The sequence below is a fragment of the Sapajus apella genome, unplaced genomic scaffold, assembly GCF_009761245.1.
Source record: "Sapajus apella isolate SASKATOON/1434 unplaced genomic scaffold, GSC_monkey_1.0 scaffold3, whole genome shotgun sequence".
Taxonomy (NCBI): Eukaryota; Metazoa; Chordata; class Mammalia; order Primates; family Cebidae; genus Sapajus; species Sapajus apella.
The window spans coordinates 40,166,573-40,188,606 of NW_022436943.1; the positions used below are offsets into that span (position 1 = coordinate 40,166,573).

The 22,034-nt window shown below is 36.2% G+C and overlaps 1 protein-coding gene across 1 annotated transcript in view; it reads right to left on the minus strand.

Moving 5' to 3' along the window:
• Window positions 1-479: 479 nt before the first annotated feature.
• Window positions 480-22,034, minus strand: part of EIF3H (eukaryotic translation initiation factor 3 subunit H) — a 109,016-nt gene continuing 87,461 nt past the window's right edge. Inside the window, exons 3-8 of the mRNA XM_032252347.1 lie at window positions 14,390-14,557; window positions 12,782-12,881; window positions 11,416-11,565; window positions 4,441-4,561; window positions 2,110-2,242; window positions 480-751 (exon numbers count right to left, since the gene is read on the minus strand). Coding sequence (XP_032108238.1) covers window positions 654-751; window positions 2,110-2,242; window positions 4,441-4,561; window positions 11,416-11,565; window positions 12,782-12,881; window positions 14,390-14,557 — 770 coding nt within the window. The 3' untranslated portion in view covers window positions 480-653. The remainder of the gene's footprint in view (window positions 752-2,109; window positions 2,243-4,440; window positions 4,562-11,415; window positions 11,566-12,781; window positions 12,882-14,389; window positions 14,558-22,034) is intronic.

Genomic DNA, 22,034 nt, shown 5'->3' on the forward strand with positions numbered 1-22,034 from the left:
GCACTCCAGCTTGGGTGACAAAGTGAGACTACTGCCTTTTAAAAAAAAAAAAAACACCTTGTGTCCAGCGGCCTATAAGTACAGGGACTGGCTGACCATCACCCGCAGAAATGAAAAGGCAGACTGACTGGAATTAGGCCAAGTGATTCCAGGTCTGTGGACAAGGAATTCCTGAGCAAGTACACAAATCCTGGACTTCCAGAGGTGCTCATTTGGGAGCAGTGAAGTATAAAAATTCAAAAAAAAAAAAAAAAAAAAAAATTCACAATAGGTACCAGGCCCTCTGGGTCAGGAGCTGCGAGAAGTAGTTGGGTAAGTAGCTTGAAAGGTGGCACCTGAGAGGCAGCAAAAGTGGTGGAGCCTACAGGTTTCAGCCTAGTGAAGCTTCTGGTCAAGTCTTTTAGCTTTTAGGAATAAACAAGTATAAGCAAACAAAAGTAACCTAGAGAAAATACATCTAAAATCCAATGAGCAAGCAGTCAAGATTTTGTTTTATTTTATTATGGCTAGAAAGACAGTGTTATAGCCAAAATCGGCAATGACACTAAAGAAATCCTCTGTGCTTTTCAATATGCAAATATATTTCTTCCAAGAGCTGCCCTGGTGTGATTTCAAGAGTTCATGTTAACTTCTTTTCTGGAAACTTCCTTTTCTTAGTTGTTGTATTCTTGAAGAGCCTGGGCCATGAAGAGCTTGCCTAAGTTTTGGGCAGTGAACTCCTTGATGTTCTGGCAGTAAGTGTTTATCTGGCCTGTGCATTTGAGAAAGAGACAGAGCCATAATGTTCCACAGATTGTAAAATGATCCAGAAAGCTAGTCAAACAGGAAAATCAGCATAAAACAGAATCACCTGTATATCGTTTTGAATCCAGAGTTTACTTTTCCATAAGGGATAAGAAATACGAGCTCTCATGAAAATAAGCTACTGTCCACTCTTAATTACATGGAGAATAAAGAAAAACTACTCCTCAAAGGGTTATCAGTCCTAAGAACATATTAGCTCTCAGTCAAAAGGACTAAGTAGATCAAATCAACGTACAACCAAGAAAACAGAGAAAACAGCACTGACTAGACTTAACAGGTAGAAAAGAGATACTAACAATAAAATCACAGAACTGCAAACCAACCAGCCCCATTTGACTTAGATGTGAATAGGTGTAGCAGGTTTTCAGTTTGTGCTTTGGAAATGTTAAGGGGATTTCCCCTGAACTAAGGCAGAGTAAGAGTAGAGAGTTCACTTGAAGAAAGAGCTCCAGCACTGCTTTTTACGTCTTAAAACTAATGATCTAATCACATGCAACAATTACATGCTTCTTGAAAATATAAGGATTTCAATTCTGTTTGAATTGGACCTCAGGGAAGGAATTAGGTCTCACTTCCCAAATTTAATTTGCATGTACACTAGAAAGTGTTAAGGGAATTTGGAATTTGTTCCCACAATACAAATGTATCAACAGAATTGAGAAACTGCCAATCAGCTTTTGAGTAGGATTTTCATTCTGATAAAATCTTCTCACAGTCAAGTATCTGACTGAATCAAATGGCATTTAACATTTCTATAAGATTATAGTCAAATAAGGGCATGAATATCATATATTTAAAATCAAATCCTTGCACAGGACACAGGACCTCTACTGCTTAAAAGTGGTGTTAAATATTAAGTATACCCAGAAAAAGTTCATTCAGAAATACATTTGTGCTGCCTCAATTTAAGTCAAAGTGAGGGAAATAATTTCCCAAATTCAAGTCAAATACCAACTGTACAGTGCTGGGCTGGGAGAGGAATAGTAAGAGGCCTAAGCAAAGGGATCTTATACATTAAGACTGCAAATATTTTTTCTTGGTTTCCATGAAAAAGGACTCATTTTAGAAAATTTATAATGCCATTTCAAAAATACTTCAGAAACGCACAGAGTGAAGCATTCAAAGAACCTGGACAAAAGAACAAACTCTTACAAGTTCGTAGATTTCAGATATTACAGGTGCTAGATTCAAATTCATCCTGCAACCATTTCAAATACACTAGCTTTTATGGCACGCTTTTCTCACTGTCTTCTGCTTCCTAAGAAATGGACAAAACCAGCCAGGTTTTGCACTAGGCAACAATACCTGCAATGAGCAGCGAGTCCATCCTGGCAGGGGGCTGTGGCGGTTTGAAGAGTTTGGACAGGTCCTCCTCAGGGAGCGGGGGTTCTCCTCGGCTCTGGCGCTGCATATTCTCCTGCTGGCGACGCTGCTGATACTAATATTGAAAGAGAAAATGATTTGGTTATTTTTCTCCATCAAAGGAGAAAAAAAAAGACCTCCTTCCCCTACACGACCAGCAGAAATCCACTGCTCTGAATTCCAACCTCGGTTTTATCGTGGCAACATTTGGAGAAATCTGCTTCTAAGAAGCTAAATATGCTAACAGTAGAAGAAAATTCCTTTGTTGCAAACTCTAGTGCCACTCTGGGCTCTAAGAGTCTATAACTAATAGTGTTTCTGAAAACAAAACTCGTTATGTAAGTAAAAGGGGGCTCAAAGGGAAAGAAGCTCATGATTACTAAGGTAAAGACAGTTGCTTTACCATTTTTCACAATGGGGTAATTAATGATTCATACTAATTTTAATGACTATGTAATGAACTACCACATTGGGAATGCTTTCAACTTTACTCCTATTGACCTAAAATAACAATACGGGTGATGTTATTACTGCTATGTTCACTATTGTTCCTACTCTTTTTTGTTTTTGAGACGGAGTCTTACTCTGTTGCCCAGGCTGGAGTGTAGTGGTGCCATCTCAGCTCACTGCAACCTCCACCTTCAGGATTCAAGTGATTCTCCAGCCTCAGCCTCCCGAGTAGCTGGGATTACAAGCATGCGCCACCATGCCCTGGGTTAATTTTTGTATTTTTAGTAGAGACAGGGTTTCAGTACGTTGGCTAGACTGGTCTCGAACTCCTGATCTCAAGCGATCCACCAGCCTCAGCCTCCCAAAGTGCTAGGATTACAGGCGTTAGCTAATGCACCTGGCCTATTACTACTACTCGTAACAGATAATTGTCTGTACCTTAGCTCTACAACTAAGGATGGATACTATTAACAGCTCAGATAATGCTTCGAATACCTTGAGACTCTGGATTCCTATGATTCACTGAAGAGAAAGTAGGATATATATAAAGGTAAACATTAACTCTAAACTTACAGATCAATTACAGTAAAAGCTAACAGCTATGCCTGCTTGCAACAGTGAAGCAAGTAATATCTCATACAGCCTTAAAATGCCAGGTAATTAAAAACCAAGGTAGTTTAGTAAAAATGTAGTCTTTGGATTCCTAAGAAAATCAAGGGAAGTGACAATTCTTTCTAGTGAAGGAAAGTAACTTGCTTTATGATGATTCCTGTATTCATTATGGGGTACTCATGGGAGACAAATATTCCATTTGATCCCCTGGGTGAGTCCTTAACCTACAGGAAAAACCAGCAGGAAAATGAAATCCAGCTGAGATGATTTTCCCCTCTAGTTTATCAGACATGTGTAAGCACTCCCATCTTTTCAGTCAAAAAAAAAAAAAAAAAAAATACTGATTTACATGTTTTCTCAATTCTAAGTTGGTAGAAACAAAGGACTTTAAATTTCACTATATACTGAACATGAACTCTCATATTTAGAAAAAATTTAAATATAACATTCTCAGAACCACGTAGTTGTGCTTAGAATTCTGTATTTCACACGGCCTGTTTAAAGTACATTTTAATGGACAGAGTAGTCATATATAAATACTAGTTTCACAGATAAACATTCTGGAATCAACTTATCTATGAATCAAATGCTAAGAACATTTTAGAGCAATATAGTCCAAATACAATATTCCAGGAAACTGTGAAAACCACGTGGCCTGCAGGCAACAAGAATAAAGAAAAGGTTAAATGGCCACAGCCCTAGATGTGTGTAAATGACAATATTCAGATAATTCTAGGGTTTTTGTCTGTATCATACTATCTACTTCACAGCAGTTGGTCTATTATTTCCTATCAAAATTGGTTGTTCTTAATCACAATTGCTCAGTTTTTCAAATGAACTGAAGATTGCTAACTATGCTGCAATGAGCCACTGCCAAACCAATTATAGTTAGTAAAGAAATGAGCTGTGACATTCTGGAATCTCTTGGCTTCTGATTTTCTCAATAAATGTATCTCTTATTTGCATAACCTTGGCATTACAATCTGAGCTTAATATACTAGCTCTCTTTAACACAGGTATTTTTTAGTGTAACATGTAAATTAATATCTTAGGAACATGCCATATAAAGAATAATCTTTTTAAAATATGATATAGAGTAACTAGCTAACAGTCAGTGCTTTACCAAAGATAATTTAGGTCATTTTGAACATGACTCTTGAAATACATGAAACTTAGAAATACATGTTTGTTGAATTTTTCCACAATACCAACCTGATGTTTCTGCTGCTGCTGTTTACTAGTATTCCTCATGTATGTGTTGTATTTAACTATATCCTGGCTCATTTCATCCACTCTGTCCATCAACAACTGTAGATTCTTCCCCAAATGATTGCTGAAATGTAAAGTAAACATACTGACAGGTCTTACTTTAAGGTACAGCTTTGCTGCTGCTCTAAACAGTTTTAAGAGATGAACTTGAACTGGCTTTTGCTAAAAGAATGAGAGCACACATATGCATAAAAGCAAGGGCAGAGGAAAGAATCTAAGTCAACTTGTTACCAAACTTCCATACTGAACTTCCCACTATAATCTCAGGGATACCTGAAATAGCTCAGTTTCTTATCGTGAGAGCACAAGCATGTTAGGGTACGAATGGTTAAACATACCTAGTGAGACATCTATAATGCATATTTTTTATACCAAGTTCAATATTCCCAAACTCTTTTCCTTAACTTATCCCTGCCCAAATGCATTCCATAACATTTAAAATCAGTCGTCATAGGAAAGAACCATACAGATTATAATATCTGTCACATGATTTCCCTATCTAGAAGGTTTTAAATGAGCAATGGTAGTATTTCTTCTACAAAATCAGATGAAAAGACTCCTTTCTTCTTACCTTTTCTAGAATCTGTAGTACAGTCTTTCATATTTCTTATTCTCTCCAGAAATTTCTATTGCAGCTCAGTTACTGACATCGCTTTATAAAGTGATGTGATGACTGACACAATGGCAACCATATTCACTGATTTCTGCCTGCAACTTACCTGCTACCACGGTAATGCCTGGACAGCTACTATATATATATATATCTATATATTTAAAACAGCAAGCTGCTAACAGGTAGTACCCAATCATTAACTACAAACTGATATTTACTAAACTCCTATTATGTGCCAGCCTTAGTACTAGAAAACAGGGAGACAACAGTGAATGACACATATATGTTCCATATCTTCATTGATCTTATTACTGATTAGGGATGGAGGAGAAAGGGAAGGGGGAGGTGAAGAGACACTTAATTTAGATAGCATGATCAGAATATCTCTTTGAGAAGATGACAGACTGAAAGTGGAAGATGAGTCAGCCATGCCAAAAATATTCTAGGCAAAAGTAAGTACAAGTGCTGAATGCCTGAGATGAGCAAGAATTAGGCAGATTCGATAAAAACAAGAGGCCTGTCATGGCTAGAGCACAGTGATTAGGTCAGGCAGGCGAGACAAGCACACACAGGAAGCTCATTAGCACCATACAACCTCCCAGCAATGTAGTTTGTTGTGAATGAGACCTCTCAACTCCAATGTGAACGATACCCTGGAGTTTAATTTTAAAATGATCACTCTGTTGTTATGCAGATGGACTAGAAAGCAGAAACCAGGAGACTGGTTAAAAGTCTATTGTGGGGCATTGGCGAGGATGCGGAAAAATGAAAACACTCATACACTGGAATGGGAAGGTAAAGTGATACAGTTACTGTGGAAAACAGTTTGGTGGTTCCTCAAAAAGCTAAGCCAAATTACCATAGAACCCAGTAATTCCACTCTTATGTATATACCCTAGAGAATTAAAAATAATACTCACATAAAAACTTGTACATGTATGTTAGTAGCTACATTATTCTTAATTAGCCAAAAACTGGAAACAATCTAAAATTCCTTCAAATGATGAATAAATAAAATATTGTATATCTGTACAATAGAATGTTATTTGGCCTTAAAAATGAATAAAGTACTGATGCCACAACATGGATGAACCCTGAAAACATTTACTAAGGGAAAGAAGGTAGACACAAAAGGCTGCTTATTGTAGGACTCTTTTTTTTTTCTTTTTTACAGACAGTTTCACTCCATCATCCAGGCTAAAGTGCACTGGTGCAACCTCCACCTCCCAGGTTCAAGCAATTCTCATGCCTCAGCCTCCCCACTAGCTGGGGCTACAGGTAAGCGCCACCATACCTGGCTAGATTTTTTGTATTTTCAATAGAAACGGGGTTTCACCATGAACTCCTGACCTCAAGAGCTCCTCCCACCTTGGCTTCCCAAAGTGCTGGGATTATAGGAATGAGCCACCACTCCTGGCCAGGACTCTATTTTTAAAATATTCAGATTAGGCAAATCCATAGAGATATAAAGTAACTAGAGGCTGCCATTAGGGGAATGGGAATGACAACTTAATGGATTTGGGTTCCTGTTCAGGGTGATGAAAATGTTCTGGAGTTGGTAATGGTTATACAACATTGTGAATATACTAACAATGACTTAAGTATACATTTGAAAATGGTTTAAATTGTCATTTTTTTCTCTGTTTTAAAAACTGTACCTCTGGAAAATAATCTATCAAGATATTACAGAGAGAAATCATGGTGACTTGAACTAGGATGGTGGCAGTGAGCACATAGAAAAGTGAGCAGAGCTGAGAGAGTCTGAAGGCAGGGCTGGCAATCTTTATTTCATAGGGGGCATCAGAGAGGAATGGAGGGTGACTCCCAGTCCTCTGGCTTGAGCAGCCAACTAGCTGTTATTACATTTACAGAGAAGGGAACGACTGAGAAAGAAACAGTTTGGGAATATTGGGAATGAAGAAAAATAAATCCAACTAAAATATGGATTCCATCAGTAACCTCAAGAACTCAGAACGTTTTCGCTCTTTCTCAAACAATGGAAGGAGCACAGAACTAGGGTGTGTGTGAGTAAACTTTTTGTTCCCAGGCTGGCACTACCTAGATAACCTTGGTCCAGTAACATGGCCTAATGATTTCATCTCTCAAGGAATCAAGTGCTTCTTTCATATTTATTTTATTGTGTTGCAACTTTTTTAAGCACCTCTAACTTTAAAACATTTCTTCTTCTCTGTATACAATGTATTTGCTTCTGTTTTATCCTAATTTCTTAATCGTCGATTTAAATTCACTCAGACTTAAGTATCTGAACAGGGCAAGCCTGGGGAAAAGAGGAAGACAACAGTCAAAGTGCAATGACTTGAAAACACACTGCAAGTTTGCAATCTATCCTAAGGACAGTGGGAGCCAGCTAAAGATTTTAACCAAAGGAGTATTATGAGCATCTAATTTGCATTTAGCAAGATCATTATAATTTTGGAAGAAGAAAAGGTCAAAAACAGGAAGTGAGGAAACTGTGAAAGTAATCAGGAAGAGAAACAAGGTCCTAGACTAAGGCAGTAAAAGTCACAGGAGTAAGACAAAATCGCCCCACGAGTACATGTGTGAGAAGACAGACCCCGAGGAACACTAACAGAGATGAGCACAAGAGGGTTCACTGTGGAGAATGAGAGGAAACCCAGAAGAGCTATAGTTTCACAGACTCCTAGGAAAGAATTTCAGGAAGAAGGCCTTATCAACACATTGCATGCTGAAGAGTCTAAAATACTCAGTGACATAGGGACATCAAAGTCTTCTGTGACTCTGGAGGGAGGTCTTACTACATACAATGGGTGGAATACCACAAGCTGTTGGTGATCAGTGGGAAATGAGAAAACAGTGACATCAAAATTCTATCGAGAAGTTTGATTATGAAACAAACAGAAAAATTCAGAAGACAAAAGGAGATGGATAATAATGACATAAGATCAAAAGGTGTTCTTTTCGTAAGATTTTTTTTGACATTGGCATACGTAAAACAAGTTAAAATGTCCTTGTTTTTAGGAGATGCAAGCTGAAGTATTTAGGGGTTAAAAGTCAGGTCTACAATTTTCTTTCTGATGGTTCAGAAACAAAAAATAGTACTTGTGTATGTAGATAGTACAAATGTGGCATGATATACAATTGGTGAATCTAAGTAAAAGGTTTATGGATGTATGTTCATTATATTTTTCATTCAAATTGCCTGGAAATCGAACATGTAAAAATAAAATTTTAATTGAAGAACAAGCCTATAAAGATAATAAAAAATAACTAGCATAAAAAGAAATGGAAGATCTATGAAGGAAGGAAGGAATACACCAACCTCATGAAGTCCTGAGCAGGCAAGATGACAAGCGGCACCGGCCTCAGGCTACTGATCTTTTCATTTTTACCAATGAGCAATGTGAGGCCCAAAGGGCCACATTAAGTATAAGAAATGTCATTAGCTACAGGATTAGTTGTTAAGTCATTTGTCATTAATTGCAAAAGGAAATCAGAGAAAGAAAAGATCATCACCAATGCTGTGGCTAGGAGGTTAAAAGGAAAAGTGGTGACAGCAGGGAAAAAACAACAGCAAAAAAGAGGTACTACCATATGCAGAAAAAATCTACTATTTATACCCAGACCTTAAATCTTGGAGGCTGGTTACAGTAATTAGAAAGGCACTACTAAAATAGACCCACTGTTTCTACCCGAAAAGTCTGTAATATAAAGTACTAATATTATCTGCCGCAAGTATATGAAGTTATTGTGAAAGAACACTGATACAAGTACAAATATGTGGACTTCAAGGATTTCATTAACTTTTATATTATGATGATGCTCTTCAGAAACATAACCAATGAGACACACTTAAAAAAAAAATCAGTGTATTACAGACCTCAAAAGGGCAACAGAAATTAACACTGACAGAAAATCAGACCCCTACCAACACCAATTTTGTGAGGATCTTTTCAGCACCAGTTTAACTAGGATGCTGAAACAGGAACTTACTGTTAGGAGTTTCAGTAACATTGCCTTTTCTTTTCTTGCCAAGCAAATAAAGAACTGAAAACAGATAACTTAAACAGATGTGAACGAGGACATGAAGTGTTAAGTCTGCTCTGGCTACAGTATCAGTTTATGCTTATAATCCTTAATGTATGATGCCCACCCTTAGTTTATTTTTTTTTAAAGAGGAAATAAAAACAGAATTGTTTTACACATGTGAAAAGCTGAACGCCTGTGCTACACATTTTTAAAAACTAATAAAGCTTGCTATGGAATAACTATTACTAGGACTTCCATCTAATAAAATTAAAATAAAAAATTAGATTTTTTAACAAAAGCAAATACAGTAAGTTTTAGACGTAGCACAGAACAAACTTATCAGGCACATCAAAGAAACTGGTGCCCATGTATAGGCTGTGAAAGGAAAGACCAAGTTAAGGACCTGCGTAGGAATGATTTCTGATGAGGTTTCTTACAGAAACTTTTATGGCAACTGGCCTGAGCCATCATCACACAACTACTGTTAGAAATTAAAAACTGAGATGTATAAAACGTATCTGTCTTTTAAAATAACATAATCGATTTGGTTCAATGTAAGAGTCTACTAGCACAAAAGCACTGCTTCAAGGTTGCTTCATTTTTTTTCCCCTCCTAACAGGAACATCAATTTACACTTTAAATAATTTCACATGGAAAGCAAAGAAATGGGGTCTCTTTTCCTCATTTACATAAAAATACAGAAGACAAAAATTATAATAAAATATTTATCTAGGTCCCAGTTGCTAGGACAAACTGAGAAAGACTTCTTGGCTATTATAAATGACGCTTTGGACAAATGGACATTATAGAGCAGCTCACTGGTAATGTTAAAGCACCGTAAGGGATCTATTTGTTTTGTATGCTCTATAAAGAAGACTGGGAAAAGGTGAAGACATGAATTATATAAGCAAAAGCTTTCGTGCAGTAAATTTAAAATTATTATATGACTATATACTTAATACATCAAATTGTAACCTTGTATGCTGAAAAAGGTTCTTAGCTAAACACTTTAAATACAGGTGTGCCGAGTCTGTTTGTAAAAGCAGTAAAGAAAAATATGACCTTCTAAAACAGACAAATTAAAGGACTATTATGAATATATGTTTGCAGTCAAACAGTACACTCTTTGGTGCCAAATTAGCCTTGCAACCTGGCTGTGTTACTTAGCACTCCATTTACATTCATCGTTCATCTCCCTGACCTATAAAGACTTTCCAGTGGCCTTTGTGATCAGTTAATGCAATGGAAGGTGGCACTTCAACCACAGTCCTACCCGTGCTACAGCATGGAGAAGAACATTGATATCTCTGGTCCCTCAGAGTTCATTCCACTTGCCTTGTATTGAGGAAGTACAAAGTCTGTACTTTTTTTTTAAGTCTCTATTCAGGATAACTAGAAATCTGATAATAATTGAGTCAGCTCGAAACTAACTGCTTAAGAAAATACAAATTGTTTCTTTCAGCCAACAAACATATATTGATTTATTACCTACTCTGTCCATTTAATTTCATCCTACAGGTCTGCTACTAGCTTCCTTCCACCACACACAAAATAGTCACTAACATAAGGCTCAAAGGGCATTTAAGAGGAGCTATATGTGTGGCTCTATTCACATTTCTGTTAAGAGTAATAGATGAGGGGAAATAAACATTAATTTCATAAAGGGAAGAATACTTCCTTTTGGAAACCTCAGTCTGCATTTTACAAATATAATAAACATTATCTCAGCAACTAGATAGCTAAGGCAGTCACGCTGGAGGAAATCATGTCACCAACTAAGATAGCTAACTCAGTGCCAGGTTCAGAAAATTCAAATTTTAGTGGAAAATGCAAACAACTGGAATTTTACAACTGAGTCTGTATCTGAACAAGGGCAAGTACAATCGGTAAAAGAAAGATGCATTTCTGTTCTTTTCCTAAGCATTATTAAATATCCAGACATAAGACCCTAAGCCTCTTAGGATCATGTACAAGAAATAAAGCTGAGCCAAATAAAAAAGCCTCCCCCATGGGCACTGACCTTATCAAAGCACAAATGATACAGCAAAGAAGGCAGCAGAGGGTTCTTCTAATTCGAGCAATTAGTATTTAAACAATGTGTTGTTTCATGTTATCAGTTTGCTGCTTTTCTTGAGACCCTAACAGGGCCAGACTATTATTCCATGTTAAAACATGTTTTAAGAACCTATAAATGTTCTTAAGTAATTGTTTTCTTGTTTCACAGGTAAAGTTTATGTGAAAGAATCCTTTGCAAAAAGTTCTAAAAAACAGACTTTTAATTAGGCTGGGCCACTTACCTGCTGGCAAGACTGAGCAATTCATGTTTATCTGCTACAGCTGACTTCTTTTCAAGTTCCCACATTAAGACATTAATCAGATGTGAATTTTTAATTACAATCGGCACTTCTTCAAACATGTACTCAAAGGTGATATTTGCTTTTTTCAATCTGTGAAGCATGTTACAAATACTTTAGTCTGATGGTCAAAAGTAGGTGCTAAATTGACTATTTCATAACATTTACCTAATTACAGGTCCTGTCCAAGATCTTTGTTTCATTAGTACTCTTTTAAAAAAAAAAAAAAAAAGGCAGAGAAACTAGAGTTTTACAGAGTCAAGCATAAGTTTGAGTGATCTGAACAACTTTGAAAATGATCCAAATTTGAGCAAAAGCCCAGAAAATAAGATTCTTGGCAGAAGAAACCATTCTTTGTAATCAGGTATCTTTAAAATTTCATTAATACTAAAATGTAAATGTCACAGTAAGTTATGCTACACAACCTACATCTACAACTTAATTTAAAATAGCTAGAAATGAGAAATATTCTACTTCTTGAAAAGTGCATTTTAAAAGGCTACTGAATTAGAGATTAACAAAGCAGCAAAACACTCAAGGAGACTCCAGATACGATAGTTAGAACACGGCAAGAACAGTTTCTCATTGTTCAGTTATAACTACCACATCCAGGAATTGCTCATGAGTTAGCTTTTCTTTTAAAATTCTCTGCACCTTAACTTTTTAGGAGCCAAATGGGAAACTAGAGATGAACTGTCCTATATGAAGTCAAAGCCATTAATTTTGATTTAATAAGAAATAAAAATTTTCTATAATTAACACAAAATGGAATTCTAACTATTTAAAGTAAATATTACAATGTCATTAAATAGGATCCCAAAACAGCTCCATCAGTTAATTCTCTGCATACCTGACACCCATAAAATTTCCAATAAGCCACATTCTTTACCAAATACTTAAAATGTTTATATCTTTCCCAGCCCCCACCCCCAAACAAGAGTTCAGAAAGTAAGACACACAGCTCACAACTGACAGCTGACAACTGCTTACAACTGACACACGGCTTACAACTGACAGCCAATGATCACTCTTTCTATCTCCCTTTATTCAATCATTTATTTTTTCGAATCCAGTAGCTAATTCCCATTCTAACCGAATTCACCCTTGGTGAGAAAAGATGAGACATTCCCTAAAGAATAATTTAAACATGGAAGGGGAGAGAGCAAGCAGCACTCGGCACGCAGAAAACTTCTACAGTCCACATGGCAAAAGCATTACCACACCACAACTGAGGATTCAAGAGACGTGGCAAAGAAAAATCTTAAAAGAAAAATACCCAACCCTTTACCATATGCCCCCAAACACTTACGCTTCAGGGGAAAAATCCTTCTCTTTACAAACTTCCATCAGTTTAGGAGTCAGTCTGTATGCCTTTAGTGAGAGAGACCCTTGGGCAGTTTTTATGGGATCTCAAACAAGGAAAAGAGAAATAAATTACTAAGAATTTTGTCACTACCAAAATTGAATGGCATTGGTTCTAGGCACATTCTATTACGTATCACACAATCTTTGCAAAATAAAGATCAGAATAAACAACCAGAAAACAACTTGAAGCAGACTCAAGCCACTATAGCAAACAGTACTCAAAAATGCAGGAATACTTCTATTCTTCTTACAACAGAGTAACTTCCTCTGTCAAATAAAAACTGAAGATACAAAATGGTTATTTTCAAATTCATTCCTCAGCAAGAACCCGTAATCTTGCTGAAAATTAAATGCATCATATGTTCTAGACATCTTGTATAATTAGGAAATCACTGGTAAATATTAAACATGAAAATTCACTGCATGAACTTGGGTAGTTCTTCATTCAATTTAAAATGAATAGCCCTGCAAACAAAATTTATCCATCCTAATAATCACTATCCACATTTCTTAGTTAAAACAGATTGTGAAAACAAAACCATTAAAGTCAAACTGCTATCACAAATGTGTCTTTTTGGTTTTGGAGAAACTAATTTTGTCAAAACTAACCACTGAAACACTCCATAAGTAAGGGAGCTTAGCACTTGCTGCATGATAACGGCTCTGGCATGCCAATATTCGCCTAAAACCTGTGTTAACATTCATGTTGTCTGAAACTTAACACAGTGAAACTTTTAGCAATAGCTGATAAAATGAAAACCAAAATAGATTGAAACAAGTGGAAAATTCATCAAGGTCTGATGATGCAATGTTTCCAGCCAATATAAGTACACTTTAACAACTTGTTCTTTACTGTAATCCAATTGTTAACATACTGAAACAATTTTGGGGCAGCTCATAAGATTGATCGTATTCATTAGTATTTTTTCTGACAGATACTCAGGACGTTACATTTACTTCTCAGCTGGAAACTATATGCAAGTCTGCCAGATATGGCAAACTGTGAGTGTTTGGGGAGGGGGAAGGCTATAAAGCTGTTAAATTGCCTACAGTTCTGATACAGCACAGAACATCTGGTCTGGAGAGCTTGAGGAAACACCATTAAATAGGCCGAAAAGAAAAAAATCTTTGTGCTAAGAAACAGTCCAGGTTTTGTACGCTGTTGTCAGAGGTATAAAAAAAACTTGGCACACTGTATTATGATTGGTCAGTCACGTACAGAGCCAGACACTCTAGCAATCGAGGTTTGTTAGACATCTGGTCTAGTTCCACCAGCCCCTTCAATGAGGGAGGGGAGATGGAGGAATAAAAATGAAGCAGCTACTCCAGCATTCCAAAATGTACACATCAGGGCTCTGATAGCAAGAAAAATAAACAGAAAGAAGGAAACCCTGTCTAGACTGAGCTGCTGCTGAGGCTGCTGCAGAAACAGGGTTGGTATTTACTTGAGAAGCCGTGCCAGACTGCTCTTAGAGGCAAAAAAGACAGAAAGCAAAAATAGTAGTAATAATATTAAGGGAAAAAAAGAATAATAAAGAAACCTCCTACTAACCATAAATGAGAACGACAGATTCTTCAATGGCATGCTGGTAACTGAACTGAGAGTCCAGGAGCGCTCGGGTGACAAATGAGCCATAGTATGTGGACTGGTACCAGCCCACATGAAGATGATCAATGTTTACATGACGAAGGCTCCGCATCATTTCCATCTGATATTGGACTGGATGATGGGGAAGAGGAAATTAAAGGAAAAAACTTTTTAATGATGTTACCAACATTAAAAACAAGACTTTTTTAGAAACAAATGTCTACATACAATTTATTAGCAGTAAGAAACAGGATTCCAGATTTAAAACTCATTCAGTTCATATATAAAGAAAATAAAATTAGGCTTTTAAATCATCAGGGGTTTCCTTTTATTCTGTAATCAAAAAATATTTTGTAGAAAATGTATTACACATAATATTAATGCCTTGTTCTAACCAAATAATTATTAAATGTGGTTTCTACTCTGCTTCTGAAACTTTCAAAACAGTAAATGTTTAAGAAAAATCTGTATAATTACTAAATTACTTGGTTGTAACACGTTTCATTTGAATTAATAAAAGAGAGTTATTAATATCTTCTTCAATGCAGCTTTTAGAGCTGGGAAACTAAAACCATTAGGAAAACTAAGGGGAAACAATTAACTACCACATTGCTTATACATGAACTGGATATAGGCTGTAGCTGATTCAAAATATAAGAATACATTTCTGCCTTCATCTGGTGCCCCCTGCTGCATATGCTATATTTTTTACAGAATTATTTTTTCTTGTCTGTGTGTTCCTTTATGTTAAGTAACAGACACTATTTTTCCTTAGAATAGAGTTAAATTTTAACGACCATGTATACAATGAAAATGTTTATGACTTTTACCTTTGTCAAATTAATGACTACAATGCAACCTAATGACTAAAATGTATACTATATTAATTTAAAGAAGCATTACCAGAAAAACAGATTAAAACTAACAATATAATAAATGACGTTTTAAAAAGCAATATAGCACAATAATGCACAGCAAATACATGTAATACAGGAGAAAACTTTATAGTCAACACAATAGCCAAGCTATTCCTATTATTAATTATTATTATTGAGACAGGGTTTCACTTCTGTCTCCCAGGCTGGATGGCATGCTCTTGGCTCACTGCAACCTCTGCGTCCAGGGCTCAAGTGATTCTTTTGACTTAGCCCCCCAAGTAGCTGGGACTACAGGTGCGCACCCCTGCACCCGGCTTTTTTTGGGTAGAGACAGGGTTTCGTGACGTTGCCCAGCCTGGAAACTCCTGGGATCAGAGGATCCACCTGCCTCAGAATCCCAAAGTGTTGGGATTATAGGTGGGAGCCACTGCATCCAGCCCCAAACTATTTCTATTAAAACAAATACATGACCACGCTGAGTAAACGTATTTGCTTAACTTGAAACCTGTTTCATTTTCAAAATTCCTACTCAGGTTTTAGTAAAAGTAAAGTTATACATCTGTCCTTCTTTTGGTTATAGCACTATGGTTTTAGAAACCAACAAGACTCAGGATCATAAAGTACAAGAGTGTTCCTCAGATGGACAAAGCCTGATTTTTCATTACTTGCAGGCAAAGTTATAAATCTGCTTATTCCAAGGAAGGCTACGGTTATCATGCTAAAAGATGGCAGTCAACTCATCAACTACTCAAGAATAGCGTGGTTTTTTTGTTTTTTGCAAGAATTGTGTGTTTTTTGAGGGTTTTTCTGTTTTTGTTTTGCTGTGTAGAAAAGCTTAAAAAAAACCCAAAAAACCAAAGTTATATTGCCATTATCTGCAGAGGCTTTCTTAAGCCTATGACAATGTTGCAACAGAGCTGGAAATTGTACTACTGTCAAGATGTACACAGCTTACGTGCCTGTTTTGAAAGTAGGGTCATTCATTCATAAAGAGGAAAAAATAGTGTTAATATAGAGGAGGTTAAGCTAGCATAATTTCTTTTGTTGTTTGTTTTTAAGAGTATAAGGGAGAAGGTGTTACTAATACATTAGACACTTTACATACAAACCAGTGTTTCTGTAATATTTATGAATAAAATACAAAAACAAAGTCATATAACCTATGCTATACTTTAAACCACCATTAAAAACATTACTACCTTAGAAATCTATTGTATACAAAACACCACAGCCTGAAAAAGCAGTATAAAATACGGTAATCTTACGTCGATTATTTTTTATCTTCATATTTTATTTCTCTAGCATACAAAAGGAACCTCACCTCCCCACAACTAGTTTAACAGAGTCACATCAACCACATAAATTTGGAAAGGACAGAATGACTGCTATGATTTCCTTTTATTTTGAAATTCCATAATTATTTAAAATCAAAGTAAAATCACTGATTTGGCTAATAAATTTTAATCAAATTTAATTCACAAGTGAAAATCCCAGTATTATAAGTAAAACAGGAGCTGAAACTAAATTTGCTATTTCAAGAGAAACGGAAGAGATGAGGAGAGATTATCAAGCAACTGACAGAACAAGATTAAAAAAAAATTTTTTTTAATCAGTACTTGCAAAATATGTTCATATACAATTTAGCTACAATATAAGCAGAGGTTAGAGCCTGCCAACTTATAATAGCAGAAAAGAAAGACTTGGAATCTAAAGATTGAGGTTCTCATGCCAGCTCTGAGATTTCCCCTGTGAGTATCTTGCTGTACAATTAATAATAATTCTCTGATATTTAATTTTCCCATCTCCAGAGAGATCTGAGAACTCAATCCCAGTCTAAATGCTATTATTTCACATTGTTCACTGGATATAATAATTATAAATAATGAATTTTCCATTAGCTAAAGGGCCTCCAAATTGCATTATGATTTAAAATAAAAATACATTCCTCTGAAAAATATTCTGTAATCTTGCTAAGTCTCTCCTCAACAGCCTGAATACAAGAGATTCTATAACAGCATTTCAGGATACATGAGGTAAAGACTCAAAGATCTGTAGCAAATTTCCAAATTTCTTCTTTATCCAGAGTCTTACCTATTAGCACCTTTAATAAGGATAAGAATAAAAATGTAGTGTTCCTCTAAACTAGGAAAGAAAGTCAACAAAGTCTATAGCCGTGTGGAGATACCACTGCCCCAACATATTTCTGGGGACTGAGGAGTACAGAGATCAGCTTCTTTATTAGGAGGAATGAGGGGAGCATTTCCATTTCCTCTTCCATGGCTTAGAATACGACATGAAAGATTTTGCAGGACTTTGGACACATTCATAAGTCATAAGAGTTTTCATATCACCTAAATATCTTACATGAATATAAAAATAAAGGGGCTAACAGCAATGATTGGTCAATTAAGAAAATCACTTTAAAAATCTACAGTGCACTGGAATTTCACTAAAAAAAGTATGCGTTGGACCTAATCTATGTAAAGTGCCAGGACATTCTCTTTCTTGGTTTGGACTTAGCACTCCAATTTTAAATTTTAAAATAAAAACAAAAAAAACCAAAACTTTTTTAAAAGTACCCTCTCAGGGGCACCATATAAGGAAAGGACCTAAACAGACTACAAGTCAGTCTTTAAAAGGTGGGGCTGTGGATGCAAGAGCTCCAAAATGAACCACAGTGCACAGAGGCCCAGTTTTCAGCATGACTGCTCATATGAAGCTCCAACAAACGCCATTTGTTTGAAAGGAGCTCACTTTGATTTAATAAGGTAAAAAAATAATCAGTATTACTGCTTCTGTTTATTATAAGCCAAGGAACAATAGACACAACTCACAAACAACTAGTGAACTGCATCATCTCTGCAGATTTTCAGGTCTGTGTCCCCCCTCTTTGAATTCCATCTCCTTTCACTGACAGTTTCTCTTCCTCTTCCCATGCAAATTTTCAAAAAGTAGAAAACCAACTCCTGCAAAAGTTTCCTGGTAAACCTACGTAGGGATACGAAATGAACAGCAAACTGTCCCACTGACCTGTCTCGAAACCCTGCTCCTGGCAGGCACCATCAATGGAACTAAGCTGCCACAGCAGCTGACACATATTTACCCCTCTGGCCTATGGTAGGGACAAGGGAACAATCGTGAAATGGTGACATGCCAGTTAAGTTTTACACAGGAAATAGGAATGGTCGTTCCAGATTCCAATCTCCTTGGTGAACACCCTTGTTTGTAGCTACACTAGTTTCTCTCAGGAGTGGTGTGTAGATAAGGGGAGCACAGGAGACCCAGTTTAGCTACAACATAGGTAAATGAGGGAGGAGAGAAGCCTCTGCATATCTGGAAGTGGCTTGTGATGATGATGTCATGTCGTAGCCCACAGGCTCTGGTGACTAGGAGGTACTGCTATTTGCCTCCTCATATTCAGCCAGTCCTCATTTTTCTGGATGGAGTTTTAAATGGAGGGTATAAAAGACAGAAAAAAGGCTCAGGAATGGCTCACACCTCAGAAGGAAGAGAATCATGTCCAAAGAAACTAAAGGAAAAAGGAGGAGGAAAAGAAAAAAAGAGGCTCCTTGACACACAGTGCCAAATGCCTACTGCTGTGTTAATACAGATCAATGAAGAAACAGGCACTGCTTGGCAACTTTGCAGAGTTGGTCCAGGGTTAGACAAGCTTCAATTTTTTGTTCTAAAGTTCTCATATTTAACAGAAGTCAAAAATCGCAATTTCAACCAACGACATTCTCTTCTGAGTTAATGTCTAAATATTCCTGGAGAATTTCCAAAAGATGAATGGCAAGAGAATAATCCTCTTGGGAGAGAGAACTATTTTAAAATTCATAATGTTTAACAGAAGGACTTAGTAGGAAAGAACCTTTTAGGTATTCTTAGTGCAAAAGGCAAGCATCCTCACTGAAGAGAAGTAGTATGAAACACATAAATTTCAAAGACAAACTGGTTGGCTGGGCTTGGTGGCTCACGCCTGTAATCCCAGCATTTTGGGAGGCCAAGGCAGGTGGATCACTTGAGGTCAGGAGTTCAAGACCAGCTTGGCCAACATGGTGAAACCCCGTCTCTACTAAAAGCACAAAAATTATCTGGGCATGGTGGCAGGTGCCTGTAATCCCAGCTACTTGGGAGGCTGAGGTGTGAGAATCGGCTGAACCCAGGAGGCAGAGGTTGCAGTGAGCTGAAACCACGCCACTGCCCTCCAGCCTGGGCAACAGAGCGAGACTCAGTCTCAAAAAAAGAAAAGAAAAAAAAACAACAACAACAAACCGATCGTTACTATGAAACCAACTCAAATTACTAATGCAAAAAGCCTCACTTGGTTGCAGTTGAGTTGATGCTACAAAATTTGGAAGGATTATAATAATGAAAAGTTTTATAAAGCTCTTCAACTTCTGCAATTGTTTTAATTGGTAAGCATGTTCCAAGCAAAGGAAAGCCTGCTATACAACAATGAATAGCTGCTCAAAGTTTGGCACCAGTATATTCACATTCAGTTTTTCCAGATACCCTCTTTGCAAAACAGTCCATTTTAAAGTCCCGAGAGCTAAAACTGTGTTAACTGAGGCAGACTGTCCAATAACTATCCCTTTCAAACATCAACCATCAACCAGCATATTATTTTCTGTGTTTTCATATGAGAACACTGAAAATAATATGTCTTATATTTAAATGTTATACTGTATATATCTGGAGTTACACTGGCAACCAACCAAACAAGAGTATGAGATTCAAGTGCTCCTGAAGATCACTGGAAAGGACAACAGAGTAGAAGCTTTTCAGTTCGGCAGAATAATTAACCAGCATTCTTCTTTCAATTCATCCTCACTTTTAAAAAAAATCATCTTTTTGATTGTATTATTTAAAGTGAGCCCTCATGAAATACAACTTCTCACTGAAAAACAGGAACAAAGAATTGCCCCTGATGGATAGCCTGGGATGAAGAGAAAGTAGAAAATTAAAAATGGAGCCTATTCAAACTAGAAAACTCAAGATATGTCCAGCAGATCAAGAAAGAGGAAGTTTTTTGGAGATGTGTTATTAGGGAAATCATAATAAACAAGGTCATTTAATTTCTAAAAATTAAAAACAATTTAAGAACCTACCATCTAATATTTGATGACAATATTTTATCAAATAAATCCAAATTATTTTAAAATGTAATAAAGTTATTTCTAAAATAAACATAGCCTGTAGGGAAAGAGTAGAGCTAGGCACAAAGAAAGAAACTACCACTTAGTGATCACTTATTATGTCAGACTTCCTGCTAAGTGTTCTACATGTGTTATCTAACTTTATATTCCTCACAATAACTCTAATGAGCTAATCATGATTATTGAAATCCTTTTAGAAAAGCTGTTTACCATAGCTATGACTTCATACTCTAACTCCAAAAGCTAGCCAGACACCCATTTAGAGAGCCTCATCACTGCTTATTGATGAAGTATATAGTAAATTATTTCTGAATCACTGAAGCATAGCACAAATACAAGAGAAATATACAACAAATTTCTAGGTTTTCAGAAAACCACATCTTGTGTATATCTGACATTAAATTAACCAATAATTTAGTACTACCAGTACAATTTTAAGTGATGAAATTACCATCAAATATTTTAAAATACTACGGTTGATAATTATCACAAATACATAATCAAAACCTTAAAACACTGCATTTTAGATACTATTTGAGGCTTGTGCCATGACTATTTTGTAAATACATACTGGCTTAAATCAAAGATGACCTATACAGGTATACAGAGGGAACAAACAGAGACCCGATCTAGTACATGTTCTTCGCAGCAAAAATAAAATAAAATAAAATAAAATAAAATAAAATAAAATAAAGCTCAATCAGGAGATGCAAATGGCTTAAAAACAAGCAAACAAACAAAATCCCACAATTTCTCAGAAACAAACCAATGATTTCAACAAATACGACAGGGAAGTGGAATGCATAAAAATCTCCTATCTGTTCTGGCACAAGAGCTAACCAAAGCAGGACTTGTAAGAATATAATTACAGGCTCCCTTCCCAGCTGCAACATAGGACACCAGTGAGCACTAGGCTGTGAACAGTGAAGGCTCTGTGCCATTATTTAGCAAGACAAACTTTATTCTGTGCTTTCCTCTTCATATCAGACTTTTTGCCAAGCTGCACATACGTTTCAGGCAATGTTCAAAGCTACTAGCAGATGCAGACTTAAGCAAACAGAATGTGCATTTGAAAAAAGAAATAAGAGTCTACTTTGGGTAGAAAGAATTATGGAGTATACAAATTTCTTAAAATTTCCATATTCTCTGTACCCAGTTTGTAGCACATATTCATCTCTTGTTTTGATTAATACATGTTATTAATACCACCCTTTGTCTGCTTAAAAATTTTAGTTCAATTTTCACAATAAAGTGTCCAATATAAGTTCTATTCTACCTAGATACTAATGTGTTGTATAGTAAAAGAAGTAAAAAAAAAATATATATATATACTGCCTTTCTTAATAATCTTACAGAAATATTTTTTAAAAATCACGTGTGGTTTAAAGTCTTTTTTAACGTGTTTATGAATTCTGAAAAAATATTTTTTTGAATGCCAGGCTGGGGGATAATGGAATAGGAATAGGGTGCGGGCAGGCACTGACACCCTAATTTATCTTTAAAACTAGTAAGAACTTTGACAATTATTAGAAATCTGGCATTTTGAGCTTTTACTGTGTCTCAAAATATCTT